At 50.7% G+C, this 20236-nt stretch overlaps 1 protein-coding gene across 1 annotated transcript; it reads right to left on the bottom strand.

Annotated features, from left to right (window-relative positions):
• Positions 1 to 1917: 1917 nt before the first annotated feature.
• Positions 1918 to 17203, bottom strand: RS1 (retinoschisin 1). Its single transcript, XM_009648804.1, has 6 exons — positions 17152 to 17203; positions 9211 to 9236; positions 8464 to 8569; positions 3386 to 3527; positions 3048 to 3243; positions 1918 to 2070 (listed from the first exon to the last, which is right to left on the bottom strand). Exons 1-6 carry the CDS (start codon positions 17201 to 17203, stop codon positions 1918 to 1920), a joined length of 675 nt encoding a protein of 224 aa, XP_009647099.1.
• Between the last annotated feature and the right edge of the window lie 3033 nt (positions 17204 to 20236).

The following is a 20236-nucleotide window of genomic DNA, read 5'->3' as shown; positions in this document are numbered from 1 at the left end:
GGACTGGATGATCTCCCAAGGTCCCTTCCAACCCTTGTGATTCTGTGATTCTGTGAAAGTAGCGTGTTAAGATGATGGCAGCTGTGTCCAGGGACTGGAAATGCTTTGGCTTTTAGTGTTGGTGTTCCTAACTGGAGAGCTACAAGGGCTGGTGCAGAGCCCATGTCTCCCTGTTGCTGCACGGAGAGTGCCTCCAGGGAGGCTGTTACCCCATGCTGGTCCCACAGCTGGGCTGCACGGAGGACTTGCCTCGAGCTCTGTTGACCTTCTCAGTAGAGCTTTCCTGGACTGATAGTCATTAGCGAACCGTGCAGATTCACTGCTTGCTTATTAAGAAAACGTGTCCCTGCACCCATTTGTGGATAGGCAAAACTCATTTAGGGGGTGGGTGGAAGCAAGGGAGTGATGGTGACATAATAACAATCATCTCAGCAGATGGGGATTAGTATTTTCTACATCTCTGTAGGCTTCATACTGTTGGTATAGCAAAGCAGAAGCTTTCAGACTCACCAGAACGGCATATTTTCCTGACAGTTATTATTTATCTCTATATACAGGAAAAAAACAAAGCAGAAACATCTGCCATCACGAATGAATAAAATCTGATGAATCGTACAGACATCCAAAGGCTTTTCTCATGTTTATGGTCACATCTTGTTTGGTTTTAGCCACATCTCATCTCCTGCCTTGCTCACTAAGCATTCGCCTCTCTCTGCATAGGGGTAGGAAGGGGGCACAGGAGGCAGAGGGCCTGCCTTGGTGCCGTTGCCTTCCTGCCGCTCCTCTCTCCGCTGAGACAGTTCAGGTGCCAATGCTGCGACTCTTCAGGATGGATGCATGGATTGTTAAAAAATAGGGAAAAGGCCCTCGGTGCCTGCCAGGTTTCTGCCACAAACATGTGAGAAGCCAAACAGTGGCTGCCACCCCAGAGCCCCCCACTGCCCTCCCACATGGGAGCTGCAGGGGCCACAGCTCCCACCTGGGGCGTGCTGGGCATCAGCTCCCAGGAAGAGGCAGGGACATGAGCCATAGCACCCGGGTGGTCTCCCCAGGGAGATGGGTGCATGGTCAGAGCCCCCCCACACCCCAGATTCCTCAGGCGCTCAGCACCCATTAGGGATTGGGCCATGGAGATCAAGGCAGTTAATGGAAGCGAGTCCCTGTTCCTGTGCCCAAATGCCCATGAGGAGCGAAGCACCCTGGGCTGCCCAGGATGTATCAGTGCAAAACCAGAGAGGATACAGAGGGGGTTTGGCCACCCAGTGCACAAGGGACCAATGGCTGCCCCAGAAAAGGCCACAGCAGCTCAGGCTGGAGGGGACCTTATACAAGGGGACACGAGGTGACTGAGAGTGCGAGATTCAGGCGGGGACCATTGCTCTGGGGACTGGCCACATCCAGCCCCAACCCTGTCTCAGGGATGGCAGAGATGGACAGGAGGACCATGAGGAAAAGCAGGGTGAGATGTCTGCTCTGGCGGGATGGCAGGGGGGGTGCCTGAGCTCAGGGACAAATAATCACTCGCAGACCTACCCTCCCCAAGGCAGTCCAAGCCCTGCTTTTGGATCCCATCTGCATTTACTTAGGTCTCCACAGCACGCTGTGGTGATGATTTCCCCAACCTAACACCCAGGGCCAGAAGCACCACAACTCATGGGATCCAAGGCACAGGAATAAACCCTCCTGCCTTCCCCGATGCGTGCCCCAACACCACCCGTCAGCTTCACAGCAGGGTTGAGCTTTATCACTAGGCGTGGTGCAGAGCAACGTTTTATTCAAGAGAGCCCTTCCTTTTGCAGGCCAGGCATTTACACCGCAGGACCGCGGCCACAGCCGGAGTTGGTGGTGAGGTGGGGTGGCTGCACAGGCGGACACCTACACATCCACCCCAGGAGGCGGCGTGGGGGGGGTGGGTGCTCAGCCGCACTTGCCCAGGCACTCGAGGAGCTCCATGCGGATGGCGATGCGCACGTGCCAGCCCAGCGGGATGAGGCGGATGTAGCGGGCCACGATGGGCGGCCGCAGCAAGTTCTGCACCGAGGATGAGCGGTCTGAGTTGCCGTAGAAAACCTGGGGGGAGAGGTGTGGGCGGGAAGTTAGGTGGCTGGAAAACCTATCCTATGAGTTTGCGGTGCCTGCGCAGAGCAGAAGAGGAAGAGGAGGAGTGTCCTGCTGCCCCAAAATAAAAGACTTCAAAAATAGCCAGAGAGACAGACACTTTTTTGCCACACCGATTGGGTTTTTTTAATAAGTCACTTTCCCCACATCGTTCCTCCACTATTTCTGGTCAGGCTAGACTTAATCTCACCCTATTCTCTCTCATTCGTCTTCTGGCAGCAAGGCACCGTGTGTTAGGATTGAGCGTGGCTGACCGTGGCTGTTTGCAGTTCATGAGCCAGACTCCCCGGACATGCTGACATAGACAAAAAAATGTATTTGGGGCTCTTCCCCACTGCTTGGCCATGACCTCTTTTTGAGGAAAGCTCAGCATCTCCCCAGGGCTACAGGAACTACAGGCACCACTGTAGGTCCCCTGTGCAATTTTTTGCTTCAAGCCAACCCCTAAGAAGTGCAGCATGTGAACAGTTTGGTGGGTTGTGACTTAAATAGTTGCAGATTTTGTCTCAGGGGTTTTTCTGCATCGTTATTGTGCACTAGCCCTGGTCTTATGGCAAAAGAAGGAGCCCCCATTTTGCAGTGCCCAGGCATGGCTAGTATAGTGCTGTCCTGTCCACCTTATCACAGAGGTGCCACTTCCCCTGCGATGCCAGCTAATGCCTCTGTCCTGCCAAGTCTAGTCTAGACTCCACCATCATCATTAGCAAAAAATGTATTTTGTCTTTCTGCAGTTGGTCAGCGTGGCTCTTGCTCTTACCATGGCTGGGGAACACCCCTCTCCTTGCTGCCCCTGGATGAGGGATGAACACCAGGTCACATCTACCCTGCTGATCCCGCTCTTAGGGCACCTCCCTGCTGAGACCTGACACTTTTGTGTCACCAAATGTGCCCCCCACTCCACCAATGGCCAAAATACGAAGTCCACTGACCCGGTTGTTCCCGGTCTGATCCTTGTAGTAAACCCAGTTGAGGTTCTCGTCAGTGCGGTACTGCACGCTGTACTTGGTCATCCACTCGTCGGCATCGCAGCGCCCTTGCGTGAGGATCCCCGAGATCACCTTCACCTCCTTCAGGTCGATCTGCAGCCACTGCCCGTTGTCCTGGTACTTGGAGAGCCACGCACACCTGGGGGGACACCGCTGGCCCCACTATGTCCTCCGACCCTGCCCTCCCGGGCAGCCCCTCCTGCCCCCATGCTACCAGGGTGCCCCAGTCCCTCAATCCCACCTGCCCACAGGACCCCTCGGGGAGGCATTTTTGGACTCACCCAAAGCCTTGGCCATTGAGGCGGGCCTTATTGGCTGTCCAGGAGGAGTACCAGCCCGTGTACTGCTCGGGGTTGGAGCAGCTTATCTGATCGGGGGTGACGGCGCCGGACTCGAAGCCCAGGGGCTTGTGGTAGGGGCACTCTGCAGAACAAGGGAAAAAACATGCTACCATTAGGCCATGAGTGGCCGGCTTTGTTTCCTGGTTGCGTTTGCACATTTGTTGTCAACACCCTCTGTGGTTTCACTGCTCCCTGTCCTCCCTGGCCAGGATGCTGGGGATGCTCTTAAATCCGGACCACAACCCCTGCAGTATTTGCTGCCCAGGGGCCATGGGGATCTTCATTTCTAACTCTTCTCTTGTATGAATTTCTGACTCTTCTCTCTCTCTCAAACTTCCTAAACCTGTGCTGCCTCAGCATTTTGAGGGAAGGTTTTATTCAGATGTTGCAGTCCGAATCTGCTGCTTGCAAGTATGTGGAAGCAGATCCAGACTGGATACATCGACCTGGATCCAGATTCCAGGCTGTCAGCCTCTGCCTGGTCCTTGAGAAATGCCTGTCATGGCTTTCCTTGCTGGGCTTTATCTCCTTCCGCTCCTCCATTCACTGTCTTGATTTATGGCTATGCCTGCAGGGCAAAATTGCTGAGCCTACTCTGATCATCCCTCCACAAGCACCCTCAGATCTTCTGCATTTTCTGCTATGGGGACTATCTTTGTATCTGGAGATGGTCTTCTCTTGTGGAAAACCTGCAGGTACTCTGGTGCCAGTGAGGTGTAACGCTTGGCCCTGCCAAAGGCTCAAGTGTCTCCATCTGAGTTTTTCCCTTCGGCCCTTCAGGCTACCAAACCTGACCCCACAGCTGTCTTCTGCAATAGTGAGAAGTTCAGCAAGACTCCCACTGGCTGTAAAACCACCAGGGGCAGAAATACCCATTCATCATTAAAACTTGCTGTGGTGGGTTACTGCACAGTGCTCTGGAAGGCAAGCCTCTGGTGATGCTGCCACGCAGAGCGCCTGCATGCCACCTGGACCTAGTTAGGATTTTTTGTTATGAGCATTTTTATGGGAGCAGGTTATCACTATGTGTCTACATACACATAAAGAAGGTGCTCACAAGTGTCAGACAGGAATTGCCTGGGAAAACATCTACATTGTGGGCAGCATTTTCTAGTTTTGCAGTGTGTGGAGCATGTGTGATCCCTCAAGGGTGACTCTGTCACGTTTTCCAGTTTAGCGTAGTTCATTTCATGGGCCTTGGCAATAAAGGAGCAAGCAAAGCTCTGTGCAGCTTCACTCGCGGGTAGGACGTTTCCTTGCCTTAGACATGCCTGACTGACCAGCGTGATGCCTTGTGTTAAAGATGACCGATGCATGGGGAGCATCAGCAGGTGCCCAGGGCCTGGCATGACCACGGCCTCCCTGGTGCAAGGCCCCAGCACTGCAGCGGCACGGTCAATGTCTCATTAGCAAGCTCCACTAGGTCGATATCGTACGCATCAATATCTCATTAACATATCTGGCTCAGCTGGTACCTCATTAACATGTTTTTCCCCACAAAAACACAGAGCTGCCATCCCGCCTTCCTCCAGGCACGGAAACATCGTGCTTTTCCACCGCATTAAAAACCCCTGCTCCTCTTGTGCAAGAGGGCAGCCGGGCTGGGGTGGCCCTGCATGTTTACTACTTGTCAGGCTTATCTCGAACAACACTTAACTTTACTTTTAGCAACACTAATCCACAGACCACACAACCATAATGCAATTAGCAGGTGACCTTCTGGCGCGGCCGCCACACACAGGGACCAGCGAAACAGATGCCCGGTGCCTGCCCGGCCAAACCAGCTAAGCCATGTTATGCTGTTACCACCGACCCGGAGAAAACTCGTGCAGCGGTTGCGAGGCCGGCTGCTCCCCTCCACCCATGCCAGAGGCTGCAACACCTCAGTGCAGTTGGTCTGCAAACCATCCCCAGGCAGTGGGGATGCCGGGCCACGCTGGGCTGGGTGAGGAGACTGCAAAGCCCCCCTGCCTGGGGAGAGAGGCAGCTGGGAGATATGGTGACGGCATTCATTATTCAGGAAAACAGCCTTCATTAGTCAAGGCAGGCGCCTTCATTACTCAGCTACTTAATGAGCTGAGAGCACCTCTCACACCTAGCCTGGCCAGGAAAACTAGAGCCGCTCCTCTCACACACGTGTCCCTCAGCCATGGATGCATCAACCAAACCTGCCGTGTCTCCTGTCCTTCCTTCCCCTTCCCTTTCAAGGGGCAATGGTTTTAAACTGAAAGAGGGTCAGTTTAGATTGGACATAGAGAAGAAATTTTTTACGATGAGGATGGTGAGGCACTGGAGCAGATTTCCCAGAGAAGTTGTGGATGCCCCATCATTGGAAGTGTTCAAGGTCAGGTTGGATGGGGCTTTGAGCAACCTGGTTTAGTGAAATATGTCCTTGCCCACAGCAGAGGAATTGGGCTAGATGATCTTCAAAGGTCCCTTCCAACCCAAATCATGCTGTGACTCTGTGATTCCTTGGTGCAAGTGACAGCAGGGTGGCACCAGACTGTAGCAAGGCTTCAGATGGAGACTTGCACGTGTAGAACTTCCCAAGGGGTTGGTCAGGGATCTCTGCTGGGCCGGCTGTGATTGAACATTGCCATGAGGCTCTGCAGTGCGTGTGAGCATGCTGATGCTGCTCCTTACACATGATTCCAGGGCTGCAGGAAGCAGGGGGATCCTACGTGGTGACCTGGAGTGTGCAGTAATCTCCATTTGTCCAAAATATGCCTACTGCAGCTCCATGCAAAGGGATACAGCTCCAGGTGGAGGATGTGCAGGGGGGGCACCATCCAAATAGAGAGAGACTCAGACAAGGATGCAAGGACTGCAGGGACCTGCTCATCACAGGTGGGCTTCCTGATGATGGTGCAACAAAAAAGAGTTGTGGTGGCCAGCCCTTTGGAAGGGAGCAGTGAGCTCAAGCAGGGCCACGCCAGCTCAGACTCATGTTTGGGGCAGTGCATATGGGTTTCTTTCATAAAAGACTGGCGAAACCCCTAAGAACAGGAGACATAGTGTCATTTCTGGAGCTCCTATAAGTGAGTGTGATGGGGGCTGTCTCCAGCAAATGCCTTCTTCCTCCTCATACCTGCCCCAGCAGGCAGCCCTGTGGAGATGACAGATGCAGAAACTGGAAGGACAGAGCCTGAGAAGCCATGACCCTTTACTGGGGATGCTTGGGGCCACTTTGTCCTGGGGATGAGACACCACCCATGCACAGCAGATGAATCCCCTCCTTGTATTTTCTCTGGGCAGGGAAGAAGCTTGTGGGCAACGCTGGGTGAGCCCCAGGTGGATGTGACCTCCACAGGAGCAGGGTGCATGGAGGGACAGCCCAGGGGAAGCAGGTAGGCCAGCAAGGATGACTGCAAAGACTCTGCTTGCCAGCTGCCTCGTGCCTCAGGAGGGAAACCTTCAGCTCCAACACCAGAATGGGACAGAAGCACCAGGGGTTTATTCCCCCTCTCCTTTCTGTTTGCGTATGCCTGCAAGGTCTTCCAAAGGTGTCACTTCTTCTTGTCAATACACATTTTTATTTGCTTTCTAGCCCGTCCTGGCTTCCACCCGGAGCTCTTCCAGGGTAACTCATTTAACCACCTCCTCCCTCAGGGCAGCCATGCCAAATGCTGAGCACTGGGATGACTGTTTTCCATGTGTATCTGCCCTGGGGAACCCAGGAGCAGCAAAACACACCTCAAGGTGTTGCACAGCCTCTTACAGGAGCTGGGAAGAGGTGGCTTGCTAGTGGGCACGAGGCAGGTACCGTCTTCGGCACCCAAACCCAGAGGGGGTGAACACCTCTGAACGTCTGCATGACAGAGGCCTGAACATGAGTGCAGCTTCTGTGGGACACAAGATAAACCTGAGGATCAGCTGGGCACCAATACAGCCTTGCTGGGATAACATGTCAGGGAAAATGTGGCAGTTGCAGAGAATAATGAGGAAAGAGCTTGATTAGAAACCTACAAATTACTGCTTCAAAACATGCTGCAGAGAAAGAATAAACTGTTTTCCTTGACCCCTGGGGAAAGGCGAAGATGTCACAGGCTAAATTGCAGCAAGGCAGAATCAGCCTAGGTTGTACAAAAGCAAATCCTAAGCAAATCCTGCACACAGCAGTAGCTGTCCCAGGCAGTTTCTGGGAGCACCAGCGCCAGGGGGTGTAGGGATAAGGCAGGCAAGTGGCTGCCAGCACAGCCAGCCTGAGCCACCCTGGGTGACCTCCCAAGGCCCAGGTACGGCCCCCACTACTGCTGCCCCTTTGCCCGATGGTACAAGGTCATAGAAACATAGAATCATTTAGGTTGGAAAAGACCTTTAAGATCATCAAGTCCAACTGTTAACCTAACCCTGCCATCCCACCACTAAGTCATGTCCCTAAGCTCGTCTGCCCGGCTCTTAACTACCTCCAGGGATGGGAGCTTGACAACCCTTTCGGTGAAGAAACTTTTTCTAATGTCCAATCTAAACCTCCCCCGGTGCAACTTGAGGCCATTTCTCCTCGTCCTATCACTCGTTACCTGGGAGAAGAGACTGACCCCCACCTCGCTACAGCCTCCTGTCAGGCAGCTGTAGAGGGCGATAAGGTCTCCCCTCAGCCTCCTCTTCTCCAGGCTGAACAACCCCAGTTCCCTCAGCCGCTCCTCATCAGCCTTGTGCTCCAGACCCCTCACCAGCTTTGTTGCCCTTCTCTGGACATGCTCCAGTGCCTTGATGTCCTTCTTATAATGAAGGGCCCAAAACCAAACACAGTATTTGAGGTGTGGCCTCACCAGTGTGGAGTACAGGGCCACAATCGCATCCCTACTCCTGCTGGCCACACTATTCCTGATACAAGCCCAGATGCTTGTCACCCCACACCTCCCACCGGTGCAGCTCCCCTGGCCCCACAAGGAGCTGAGTTTGGAGTGAGCGCCACCATAACATGCCACCTCTGCAATGCAGGGTGCAACGGAGGAAGCTGCTGAAGGTGAGAGAGAAGCCAGACAAACATGGCTAAAAGCGCACTGGCCCGTTACCTGGCATGCACTCTAAGCTGTTAGTCCCGCTGGACCACACTGAGTTAGGACCTCCTTGGCAATCACATTTGCAAGCCTTGCTGTGCCACAGCTCCAGTCTCTCATCCTAAAGGCAAGGTAAAAAAACAATAATAAACCACCATAATAGTGACAATAGTGACAGGAGGCTAAATGTAAGTCCTGAAGCTTTAGACAGACACTTGCGCCCGCCCAGGCTGCTGCACCTTCTCTGACCCCCTTTCTTTGTGTCAGCCCAGCACGAAACGTGGGATGAGTCCCCCTTGGATTCAGAGGTCGGAGCGCGTGCCTAGGCTTGGGGGCCCAGGTGCCATGCCTCCTCCTGCCCCAAGGCACCACAGCCAGGCAGAGTTGGGCCACCAGCATTTGCCCAGCAGCCAAACCAGCCGGTGGGACTTACCTCTCCCGGGGAGAGGGCCAGCGCAGCTGGGCCAGCGGGCATGGTGGGAAGAAAAGAGAGAGAGAGAGATCAGAAACAAAGATGCTGCAAGCACACATCAGGAAATACAATGAACATTTACTCCTGAGCAGGGGATAAATAAATCGAGGAAAGACTGACAAATCTACTGCGCTTCCCCAAGCTGATTGCCAGGGGAAAGCCAGAGGACGTGGGCAGAAACAGGGCACTGCGTGTGCCCGTGCTGGTGCTACTCCCCCACTGCGTTTTCTTCCCAAAGCCTTTGGCATCTCCTCATTTGCCCAGCAGGAAAACCAGCCGGTGGGACTTACCTCTCCCGGGGAGAGGGCCAGCGCAGCTGGGCCAGCGGGCATGGTGGGAAGAAAAGAGAGAGAGAGAGATCAGAAACAAAGATGCTGCAAGCACACATCAGGAAATACAATGAACATTTACTCCTGAGCAGGGGATAAATAAATCGAGGAAAGACTGACAAATCTACTGCGCTTCCCCAAGCTGATTGCCAGGGGAAAGCCAGAGGACGTGGGCAGAAACAGGGCACTGCGTGTGCCCGTGCTGGTGCTACTCCCCCACTGCGTTTTCTTCCCAAAGCCTTTGGCATCTCCTCTTTCTGATCAGATACGCCTGAAACACCCTGAGGAGAAACCCACGCCAGCCCCTTCAGCTGCTTTGCAGCTAATTTCACATCTATCCCTTTTCACCAGCTCTCTTCCCCGTGGTTTCCCTTTTGCCCTTAAAATGTGCGAGCTGATGAACCCCAAGGGTGAAATCCCAGCCCAGCACCACTGCAAATCCTTGGTGCCTTCGGAGGAGATGGGACACCCTGCAAGGCACCTGGCCTGAGATCACTCCCTCTGGACGGGACAGAGGAAAACAAAATGTAAATAGGTCTTCCCAATCCATCTCACATAAGAGACTCCCCTTTTTTAATTTCTTAGAGAAAACCAGTTGTTGTGGCCGTAGAGGAAGAGCCACTATTTTTGTAGCATCTGACCCATTTTATCTCCTGCTTGTCACTGAGCAATGGCTTTTTTATGACCCTTTTTCTTGCTGAAAGGGCTCTCCCACTTCCCAGTGAAGTCCAAAGCAGACTGTGTTAATAGCATTGGGACTGGCGGAATAGTGCCCAGGCAACTTTGAAAATAAAATAATAAAAAAAAAAAAAATAGTCCTGTGACTGGTGATTACTCATCAACGCAAGTCAAATGTCAACCATCATGTTTTTAGTACCAGTAGGGAATCTGCAAGCCACTAAGGAAAAATTTGCATGCAGGAGCCATGAGAAACCTGCCATCTCCAAACAGAGGTTTTGTGAATAGGAGAAGAGGATCTTTTCACCAAATGAATTAGACTCTGAATTATTCACTGAAATCTAGTTATGATTTATTCATTCATATGCTGTCACTTTGCTGAGCCTAGGAAGCTCCAACTAATGCTGGGAATTTACATCCCACATTTCTATAGCAAGTTTCATCTCAAAAGACTCACAAACACTGTGCAATTATAATCAGCTGAAATATAAACTATATACAAAGCTCTGTTTATTACTGAAATGCAACTGCTCCTCGGGTGTGACACTGAGCCTGAATGCATCGAGAGTCTGAAAGACCCCAGCAAAGAACAAAATAATGAAAAAACTAAAAAAAAAAATCCTTTCTTTAATACAGAGATGGTTTCCTTTGCCTCAGTGTCCCGAGGCAGCATTTCTGGCATCAGGAACTTACTGCGTTAACCCAAGGCTTTGGCCCTGGCAGAAGAAGTAAACATTGGTCTACAACAAAAAGATGTGGCTTTTAGTCAGGCCTAAGGGGGGGCACCCAGACCCCATCAAGGTCAGCAGGAACACGCTGGGGCACGTCTCTGGGTCTGGTCTCTTGGAAAGCGCAGGCTGGGGGCCATGCGCAACACCACGCTCCACCTTTCCCAACAGTTACCCAGCCAAGTCCCATGACTTCTTGAGCAACAAGAAAACCAAAGTGGAGGTGCAAGCCAAGGCCACGCAGTGCGTTGCCACCTCTGTGCTGTGCCACATGGCATGAGGGTGGTTTAAGTTAATGCTGCCTGCCATCACATCAATACGCTACAAACCAAGACATTATCAGCTATCAAAACTGTACTGCCCTTCTCAAGAAAAGCAATGCAGCATGTCTCCTGCAGGCTTGATGCTTTGTTTGATGCCAATGCCAGAGCAGCACTGGCACCGGGGGCATGGGAGCTGGGTTGGCGGGAGCCTCTCCTGTCCCTCTAGCCCATGCCAGGGTGGCCTTTCCCAGCAGGACAGGTGCCTTGCTCTGGGAGCACCGTCTGCAAGGACTAGTTTCATTACCCTGGGATTTGGGAGCCTGGCTCCCCAGCCAGAGCAGCCCACCACGCGTCCCCACCACCCAGGTCTGAGCTCACAGGGCTGCAGCCTCAGCTCCTCCAGACTGCAGGTGTTCAAGCTTCATTTAGAGATGTGTGCTCACTATGTGTTTCTTAACCTCTTTATTTTCACCTTTGGAAGACTGATTTTTTGTGGAAAACCTTTTGTAGGTCATTGCACATTTTCCTCTCAGCGGTTAGATGCACTTTGGCCTGGCAATGACCTAACAAGTAAGTGGAGCCACGCAGAGGTGAGAGCAAAGGTGCCCACACCTCTCTGCATAAACAGTTGCTTTGGCTCCTCCACCGCACCCAGGGGGACTTCGAGGGCTACAGAGAAAACCTGGTAAACAAACTAGCAAATGAGTATACTTTGTATAGGAATAAAATATTTCTCTTTTCTCTTCCAGTGCGTACCTGCAGCCCACTTAGTGTGTCAGGTACATTTGTTCAGCCTGAGGAAGATTGTAGAGCGGTGAAGCCTACTCTTGTGGACCATGTGCCTACGGTGGGGAAAAGGGACATGAATTACCAGGCTGATGTAGGGCTGTTGCTTTGGGTCCATGCTGAGCCCTTCAGCAGACCTCCTGAGTGCCTGCCCAGGTATTTGAGTGCCAAGATCAAACTTTGGCACCTCATTGATAGATGCAGCTGGAAACCCAACAGCTGTGAGTGAAACAACAGGAAAAAAAAGGAATAGTTTTCAGGTGGGTGGGTGTACAGTAGCACCTACTCAGCCACCAGGAATAAACTCTCCTACCCTGGCCACACCGGCGTTGCCTGAGTGGCTGCACCCGGCCAGCGATGCCTGCTCCTGAGCTACAAGAGCAGCTTTTAGGGTTTTTAGGCTTGTCAGCCAGGGGACATCACTGCAAATCAAGCAAGGGTGTGACTTTCAAGCACAAAAGCCCTTTTCTCAATGCAAAGTGTTATTGGGTCAGCCCTGTGGCACACAGTGATGCGAAGGCAGTGCAGGGCAGGGGTGTCAGCGTGCAGCCCCTCTGGCTTTCCCCAGTGGGCTGAGGGCCTCCACCCCTTGCCGCATGGCTCGTTGGCATCTCAAATAGGAGGTCAGCCTTGCCTTTTTGAGCTAGAAGAGGATAACTGCTCAGGGCTCACTCCAACGAGCAGCTCAGCCATCTGACCGACCACCGACCGCCGGGAAGGCAGTGCAGGGCAGGGGTGTCAGCGTGCAGCCCCTCTGGCTTTCCCCAGTGGGCTGAGGGCCTCCACCCCTTGCCGCATGGCTCGTTGGCATCTCAAATAGGAGGTCAGCCTTGCCTTTTTGAGCTAGAAGAGGATAACTGCTCAGGGCTCACTCCAACGAGCAGCTCAGCCATCTGACCGACCACCGACCGCCCCCAGCCGCAGCCTGCAGCACAGGGGAGCGGCAGGCTTGGCTCGGGGTAAGCACGGCAGCGGATGGGCCAAACATCCCGCCTGGGCAGCGCAGCCTGATAACCCCTGGCATGGGGAGAGGAAAGGAGAGGAAAAGCTGCCCTTGCCTGCCGTTGGCCGGAAAAAGTAGTAATTGATATATCGGTGTGTTTACAGCTGTGACGGGCCCTGGCCTACAAAGGAAATGAAGAGGAAAACTGGCTGCCAATAGTCTAAAAATGTGATGGCCAGCGTGCTTTTATAGTGAGCATGTTTGCCTTCAAGGAAGGTTACAAAGATAATTGGTAATTGTAGGTCAGACAGAACGAATTGCTGCAATTCATGGGAGAGTCATAAGTCCTGCACGGCTGCCCGGGGGCTGTTGTGTTAAAAGTACAGGACTGAAAAAAACCTCAAAACATTAAAAAGGAAAGAGCCCTATTTACAGCCCCTGCAGTGCCCCAGGACATTCAGCAAACCATCAGTTCAGTGAAATAAATTGTTATCTGTGCATGTTTGTGAGAGGCAGGGAGATGCAGCATGCGCCTTTCCTGTCCTTCCATCCCGCCCCACAGCGTGGCACGTCCAATGCTCTGCCATGCACAGATGCCGCCCCATAGCATAGGATTTGGGGATGGGGGTTTGGGGAAGCACCAGGGGAGGATTTTGTGCCAGAGGACCTATCCCGGGGGGACTGGGCTGGAGCACGGACCCTCAGCACCTGCTGCTGGGCAAGGATGGAGGGGAGAGAAACCCCAGGGACTGTCCCAGGCTTGGGGGACAAGGAAAAGAGCTGGCAGAGGCAGTCCTGAGATGCCGGGATGGGGAGGACTGGGTATCCTGAGGTGGAGGTGGGATAAAGCAGCAGCCACAACCTGGGCTACCTGGGGAAAGGAAGGAGGAAGCAGTAGCAAGGAGGCTCAGCTGCTGGCATTTTAATGACAGGAACAGGTAACTGCGTATCTCAAAGTCTGTGGTTATTAAGAATGTGGTTAAACAAGAGAAAGAAAGGAGGAAGGTGAGTGTGGGCAGAAGTAACACTGCCAAAGGCTGGGCACGTTTCGGTAAGGCCAACTCTGAGGAATCATATTGAATATCCTGGCCATCTTTTTTTAGTGTGGCTAGAATTAATGACAGATGTACAAGCATGAGAAAGCATGTTACAAAATAAAACAGAGAAATAAAATACAGCACAGAATAAATGTCAGACACTCGATTTACGGGAATGAGTTCACATAAACCTGGTCATTGCAGACAAAACGTGAAAAATATTAATAACACTGTTTTTTTATTGACTTTACAATTTAGGTGGCCTAGAAGCTTCAGCTGGAAAATAGTTAATTTTGCCTCTCATCTCTGTGAGCAACATCTCAGTTTAACAGAGCCCAGAGAGATGAGCAAAATTATTTTCTCTCCACTTCTCCCAGTGGAGAGCACTCCCTCCGTGATGCAGCACTTTTCCGGTGTGGCGGTTCCTGCTGCATAGCTAGTCGCCTGCTTCCCTTCTGCACATGTGGGCCATGGGGCAGGGGAAAGGGAAACAGCTTAAAAAACAGAAAAATGTGACCAGAGCTCCAGAAAAGCTGTCAAAGAAATGAAAGAGGTGGCTGGAATAAATGGCACCGGTTTTGTCATGTTTTCTGAAAGGCACACCATTGCAAGTTCCTGTTTTCCTTGAGTGCCATGTCAGAGAGCATCAGGAGGCAGCGTTAGGTGAGGAGGGAGGTAAGCAACACAGAGGGTCGAGACACTGAAAAAAGCATTGCGGTATCTCTGCGCCCATCGGGGTGCTAGTTTGTGGGTTGCTATGTTATTAACCTAGGCTATTTTTACATCCCAGCCCTGGAAATTGTGCCAGGCGAGCGAGGTGACTCACATGAGGCTGCACCAGCCTCGGTACCAAGGGGCATTTGGGGAAGCTGCTGTGTCCCAGGCCACCATCGCACACGGCATTTTCCCCACCTCTCCTTGCCCCTGCATCAGCAGCGATGGCCCCAGGGACCCCTGCTGCAGCCGTGGCTGGTCCGTAGGTCCCCTCAGCAGGCATAGCTCCCTCGCCCAGCTGCTTTGTGGTTGCTTTTGGTGTTTTTCCCCCCAGGACTTTTTCCATGGCCATGCTAAGCCAGCTCCGCGGGACCATGTCGCCAGACAGAGACCCCCAGGGCATCATATGCAGATCTGTCTCCATCAAAAGGTTTTGGGAGCCAGGCTGGCTTGGTGAAAGTAGGGCATTCATCCAGGGGCTCTCACCACCTAAAGCTGTACTGGGCCAAATGCTCAGCCTGTTTCCCCTGTAGATGATATTCTGGCCCTGGCACTCCACAGGAGGGCACCAAAAACATATTTAAATAGTGACAATTATACCTATTTAATTCATATTCATTTATCTTTTACACCTATTGTCTCCATAATTTTTCTACAGATTTTTTTAATGTTGTGAAGATATCTGAAAAAAACGTAAATAATTTTAAAAAAATCAACCTTTCCCCCTTTTCTTCTTAAGAGATGTATAATTATCTTTTTTTCCAAAGTGTTCCTTTGAAAATTTTTGGCAATTTCTGACTTTATTGACATGTTCGTTCCTTCCTGCACAGAGCTATGCAGAACATGGCCTGCATAGTAATTTCATTAGATGTATCGATTATGCCAAATGGTGGCACTACAGATGTTATTTACTGTGATCCAAAGGTTTGGGCCTTTGACTTTGATTTTTGGGGTTTTTTTCCAAAGCTGAAAAAAACAGAGGGGAAAAAAAAGAAATCCACTCCTTTAAACTGCTGAGATGTGCTTATTCCCTGACGTGTAGCGAGCACGAATGGAGTAATGCGGCGCTGGCATGTCACATCCAATGTGCTAAAAGCATATTCATGTCTATCCGGGGCTCGGGGTGCTCCCCCTTCCAGCCCAGCCAAGGCGCGGGGGCTGGGGGTGCTCCTCTAAGCCACTTGCTCTGCCGGAGAAAATAAGCTAAGGAGCTTATGGTGGCATCGGTGCACGTGGCTCAGAGGATTGACCTGGCGGCACCTTCTCCATGGTGGGAGAGGCAGGAGTGTGAGGGGGACCTGGGCAAGGGGTTGCTGCTGTTCTGTATCTAGAAGAGGACACTTGGACCATGAAGCAGAGAAAAACAGTAAATTAAGAAAAGAAATGAAATACCAAAGGAGCGATGCCTGGAAAGTGATCCTGCAAGTAATTTTTTCACTGCAGGCTCTCTGAAAATATCCTGATGTGTGGGTGTCTATTAAAAGCAAGCTGTGTCTGGGATTCAGAGCAAGGTATGAACTCATTCCAAGGACTAATTGCAGTTATGCCACCCATCGGGAAAAAAATGCTGGAGTCTGGTTAAAAACAGCCTTCCAAGAAGCTCAGGCACCAGTAACCTCACGTGAAACAAAGGAGAGTAAAAAGATAAGGTATGAGGAGAATGCACAAATGTTTGCTGGAAGATTAAAAGGAAGACCTATTAATTAGACAGAGCGGGGGACAGCCGAGCATAACAGGATGAAACAAAGGCAGGCTAGTTGAGGAACACTTTCCTATCCATGAAATTTGGTAGACCAAAACACTCAATGGAAACAGAGAAGGACAGAAAAAATTAGACAAAGCAAAACACTGGGAATTCAACATCCATGGGGGGAAAAGCTGGACTGCCTGATAAATCAGTCCCACGCGCTGACAGATCATACTCTATTCACACGTTAATGTTGGTAGATACTGCCCCAGCACTTAGCGAGAGCGACCTCAGCCTTGTTTAAGATAATAGCAGCTTTGCCATTGGCTTCGATGAAGCCAGAAGTTCAAACACAAACCAGAAAATTATCTCCTCGTTCCACAGCTGGTGTAATTAAAGTGGAACAAGACCGTGACCCTGAATTTTCCGGCTCCTTCTAGTTCCTGCTTACCCACTATCACTGCTACTTTTCTGAAAAGTAAATTTGAGAAAGCCTCAAAATCGATAAATGCTTTTCCCATTTTCTTGACCTATGATTGCTTTTTGTTCTTAAAGTGCCTTTGGAAGTCTTTTCCATGCCAAAATACCTGAAAGAACCTCTAAAAAAAAGGCAGAGCTCCATCAGCAATGTCTTGCTGCTAGAGAAAATGATCAGGTTTTGATTAATCAAGAGTTTTGATTAATGAAGGACCAGTCTTTCATGTTATACTGTACCTCATTTTTCAAATCAGCTTTATTATTTACTCACTGGCTCAGCTGCACTACAATTTTCTTTGCAAATTCATATTTTGACAAATTATATGGCAATTTTTTTACACTGCAATTATTTTGTGAAACAGTTTTACTACTGAATATTCATAGATCTGTAGGAACGCTGCTTACTCATGTACATAAAGTACACATCTCCTCCACAATTTTGCCTTTCCCCGAATTATTATGCATCCATGAGAACTAGAGAAGAGCTGGCTCTGTACCCCACAGCCCCTGGCAGAAAAAGAAGCATGGATGAAACAAGAAATACAAAGAGGGACATCTGAAAGTGCCTCTCGGGAGGCAAAGTGCATACCTTTGTACCAGAAAAGAAGATACAGCAGGACGCTTCCCATCTTGAACTGCATCTTTTCCTTCCTCTGTTGGGAATAGCTCCTTAGCGTGCTGCTTGGCTTGCTGGGAAGGCATGAGATTAACTTAAGCATTGCCTAAGCACCTTACTCTCCTCCATTCTCATGCTTTCATCATGCACCATCAGGCCAACCACACAATTATTACTGTCAAGCTCCATCCTAGAGGACACATCATGTGTAAGTTTTTAAAAGGTAAAAAGTACCGAGGTATGACACTCTGAGTGCAAATCTGATTGCGTATGCAGATGTATGTCCAGATAAAGAGGGATATACCTACCTAGAAACCATGTATATCCCCCATAGAAATGCAGATGTCCAATGCTTATAAAACATATGTAGTATATACTGTCTATTGCATGTAGCATGTATTCATTATCTTCCACCCCAGTTATTTACCTCTACACTATCAATGCCTTTCCTAATAATAGCTGTGTGTAGAAACCTGCCCTGGCCTTACTGCTCTTTCAGTCACCTAATTGCAAGGGGCTGAAAACTGCAATTAGTAGATCAAACAGAAATAGCACATTTCAGTTGTTTACTTGCTGAGCTGTAAAAATCTCAACCCAAAAAAGTAAACCTCCCTTTGCTAACAATTCTACCTATAGTATCCTCTCAACCAGTTTACATCAGAGAGTTATACTTTTGATTTTAAAATGACTGAAAGATTCAAGACAACAGACTGCTAGTGATTCCAGCGGATCTTGCACCCATTCCTCCAATCTCTGTTAATTAGGTGCAATTAGCAGTGAATTTTTAATGAAGGTTTTTGAAAGCAATTGCTTCAGAAGCAGCTTTCTTTGTTTCAAAATACCTTGGATTGCATGCAGGGGGAATAGATTAAAGCGCTGCATAAATCACGTGGGCTGCTGTTGAATTAAGCTAGACCTGTCTCTAGTCTTCTGGTCCACATCCATTCAAAAAATGTTGCGCAAACAAGGATGCCGACTTTTTGGAAACAGCCCCCTGCGCAAGATTCATCTCATCTGCCTTTGGATACCCACTAATTTGGAAAGCCCCGTAAATGGGATGTCAGGTGCGGCATCCCTCTGCAGTTGCACCTCCAGTGCCGATGCATCTGGGCCTTGCCAGGGCGTGCGACATGGATGGGACGAGTCTCCTGCCAAGGGGTCTCACTGCTTTGCTCACCCTTGAGCAGCTTAACCTCATGAATTCAACACTTTTCTCACTTTAATCTCCCCTCAGGTGGAGGGCAGGCAGACCCCTGCACAGACACAGCCATTCTGCTTCATGGACCTGGGCCAGCTCACCCCAAGCACTGGGGAGCATCAATGCACGGTAGGGCGAGCAAGCAGGGCAGCTCCTCCCAGGCATCAGGAAGAGGATCATTTTCCTAAGGGCGGGGGGCTGCTCCTGATTTTTTCTCAGAGGCCCCACACTCATACACAGCGCCCCTCTCAGGGCAGCGAGACCCACCAGAACATCCAGCCAGGGGGTGAACAAACGTGAGCCCCATTGAGAGTACAAGGGCAGCCTCCAGGCATCCGCCGTGGTGTGGCGTCTCACTCCAGGCTCTACAGTATCTGGGCAAGGCGCTTGCTCTCCCTCTCTTTGCCATCTGATCTAAAATGGGCTGCCACACAGACAGAGATTTCCAGAGCTGCTGAAGATACTCAGATATCTAGTTGTTTCTAAGCAGTGCTTACACTAAGTCAAGGACTTTTCAGCTGCTCATGCCCCACCAGTGAGAAGCTGGGAGGGGGCACAGCCAGGACAGCTGACCCAAACTGACCAAAGGGATATTCCATACCATATGGTGTCATGCTCAGTACAGAAACTGGGGGGAGTTGGCTGGGAGGGGGACCCGCTGCTTGGTAAGTGTCTGGGCATCGGTCACTGGGTGGTGAGCAATTGCACTGTGCATCACTTATTTCGTATATTGTATTATTATTATCCCTTCCTTTTCTATCCTATTAAACCGCCTTTATCTCAACCCACAAATTTTAATTTATTTTTTTTCCAATTCTCTCCCCCACCCCACTGGGGAGGGGGGGAGCGAGTGAAGGGCTGTGTGGTGTTCAGCTGCCTGCTGGGTTAAACCACAACACTGGCATACAAATACTTTCAGGTACAGAAGACAGAAACCATTTTAAAGCCAGTACATGATACAGCACCAGAAAGGGCTACATTTGCCCTTTATAAAAAATAAAAATAAAATTTTAAGAAGGCTAAAAATTAGCCTGGCATTGATTATGGAACAAAACTGTGGCCGGCACAAATGGTCCAAAGTAGGACAGTTTGGCGACATCCACACTGCTATATAAAACAGGGGCAGGAACTGCCTGGGCAGCTTCACTCTTTTGGCCACATATCTTCTGCAGGTCCAGCGCATATCCTATTTGCCTTATGACATTTTGGTATGTTTTCATGGCCCTCAGATATGTTGGCGTGTTTTCTTCCCCCAGATTGTGAGAAATAGCACAAAGGCCACCCTGCACCATTGGGATGCTTTTAGTCTGTGAAGTTGAGAGTACAGCTTGTGTTTCCAAGGGGGTGACGTGAAGGCACAGGGAGGGTACGTAAGGGTGCGAAGCCCCTGGGATGGCAGCAGGGGGAACGAAGCTGAGCGGAGGCTGTTCAACACCCTGCTGGGGGAAGCTCCCTGGCACGTGTCCTTCACCAGCTGGGTTAGCTGGCCTGAACAAGAATTTTACCAGGACTCTGCTAAGAATTAAACAGCATGGATGACCAGAGGCCAGTGCTCCAGTCCGTACCTTGGCCTTGCTTTGTTAACAGATATAGATATAGCCCAGCACCATTTGAAGATCCCCATGGCAGCATCTTATGCAGACTTAAGGGTTTCTGCCTGTAGCTTTCTCCTTATGAGAAATGAATTTGCTTCTGAGCATGGCAGAACTGTGCATCCACGAGCTCTCAAAACACACACACACGGGCATGGAGCCCTCCCTGGCGCTCGGCCGGCTGGCAATGTGTGCGAACATGTGCCCTTGGAGGGGAAGCAGGAGGCAAAAGTGCTCGCGTGCAAGAGAGAAGCACAGTTCCACGTAG

This window comes from Egretta garzetta, unplaced genomic scaffold, assembly GCF_000687185.1.
Source record: "Egretta garzetta isolate BGI_Z169 unplaced genomic scaffold, ASM68718v1 scaffold111, whole genome shotgun sequence".
Taxonomy (NCBI): Eukaryota; Metazoa; Chordata; class Aves; order Pelecaniformes; family Ardeidae; genus Egretta; species Egretta garzetta.
The sequence above is the reverse complement of the archived record's forward strand: the minus strand, read 5'-3'. Positions and strand labels throughout refer to the sequence as shown.

What these genes read in the sequence shown, in the direction of transcription:
- RS1 (XM_009648804.1), bottom strand. Translation starts at nt 17,203, where the DNA reads ATGCAGTTCAAGATGGGAAGCGTCCTGCTGTATCTTCTTTTCTGGTAC. An exon ending in CTCAATGGCCAAGGCTTTGG is followed by an intron (nt 3,244 to 3,385) that starts GTGAGTCCAAAA and finishes GTGTCCCCCCAG; the next exon opens with GTGTGCGTGGCTCTCCAAGT. An exon ending in ATCAGACCGGGAACAACCGG is followed by an intron (nt 2,071 to 3,047) that starts GTCAGTGGACTT and finishes CTCTCCCCCCAG; the next exon opens with GTTTTCTACGGCAACTCAGA.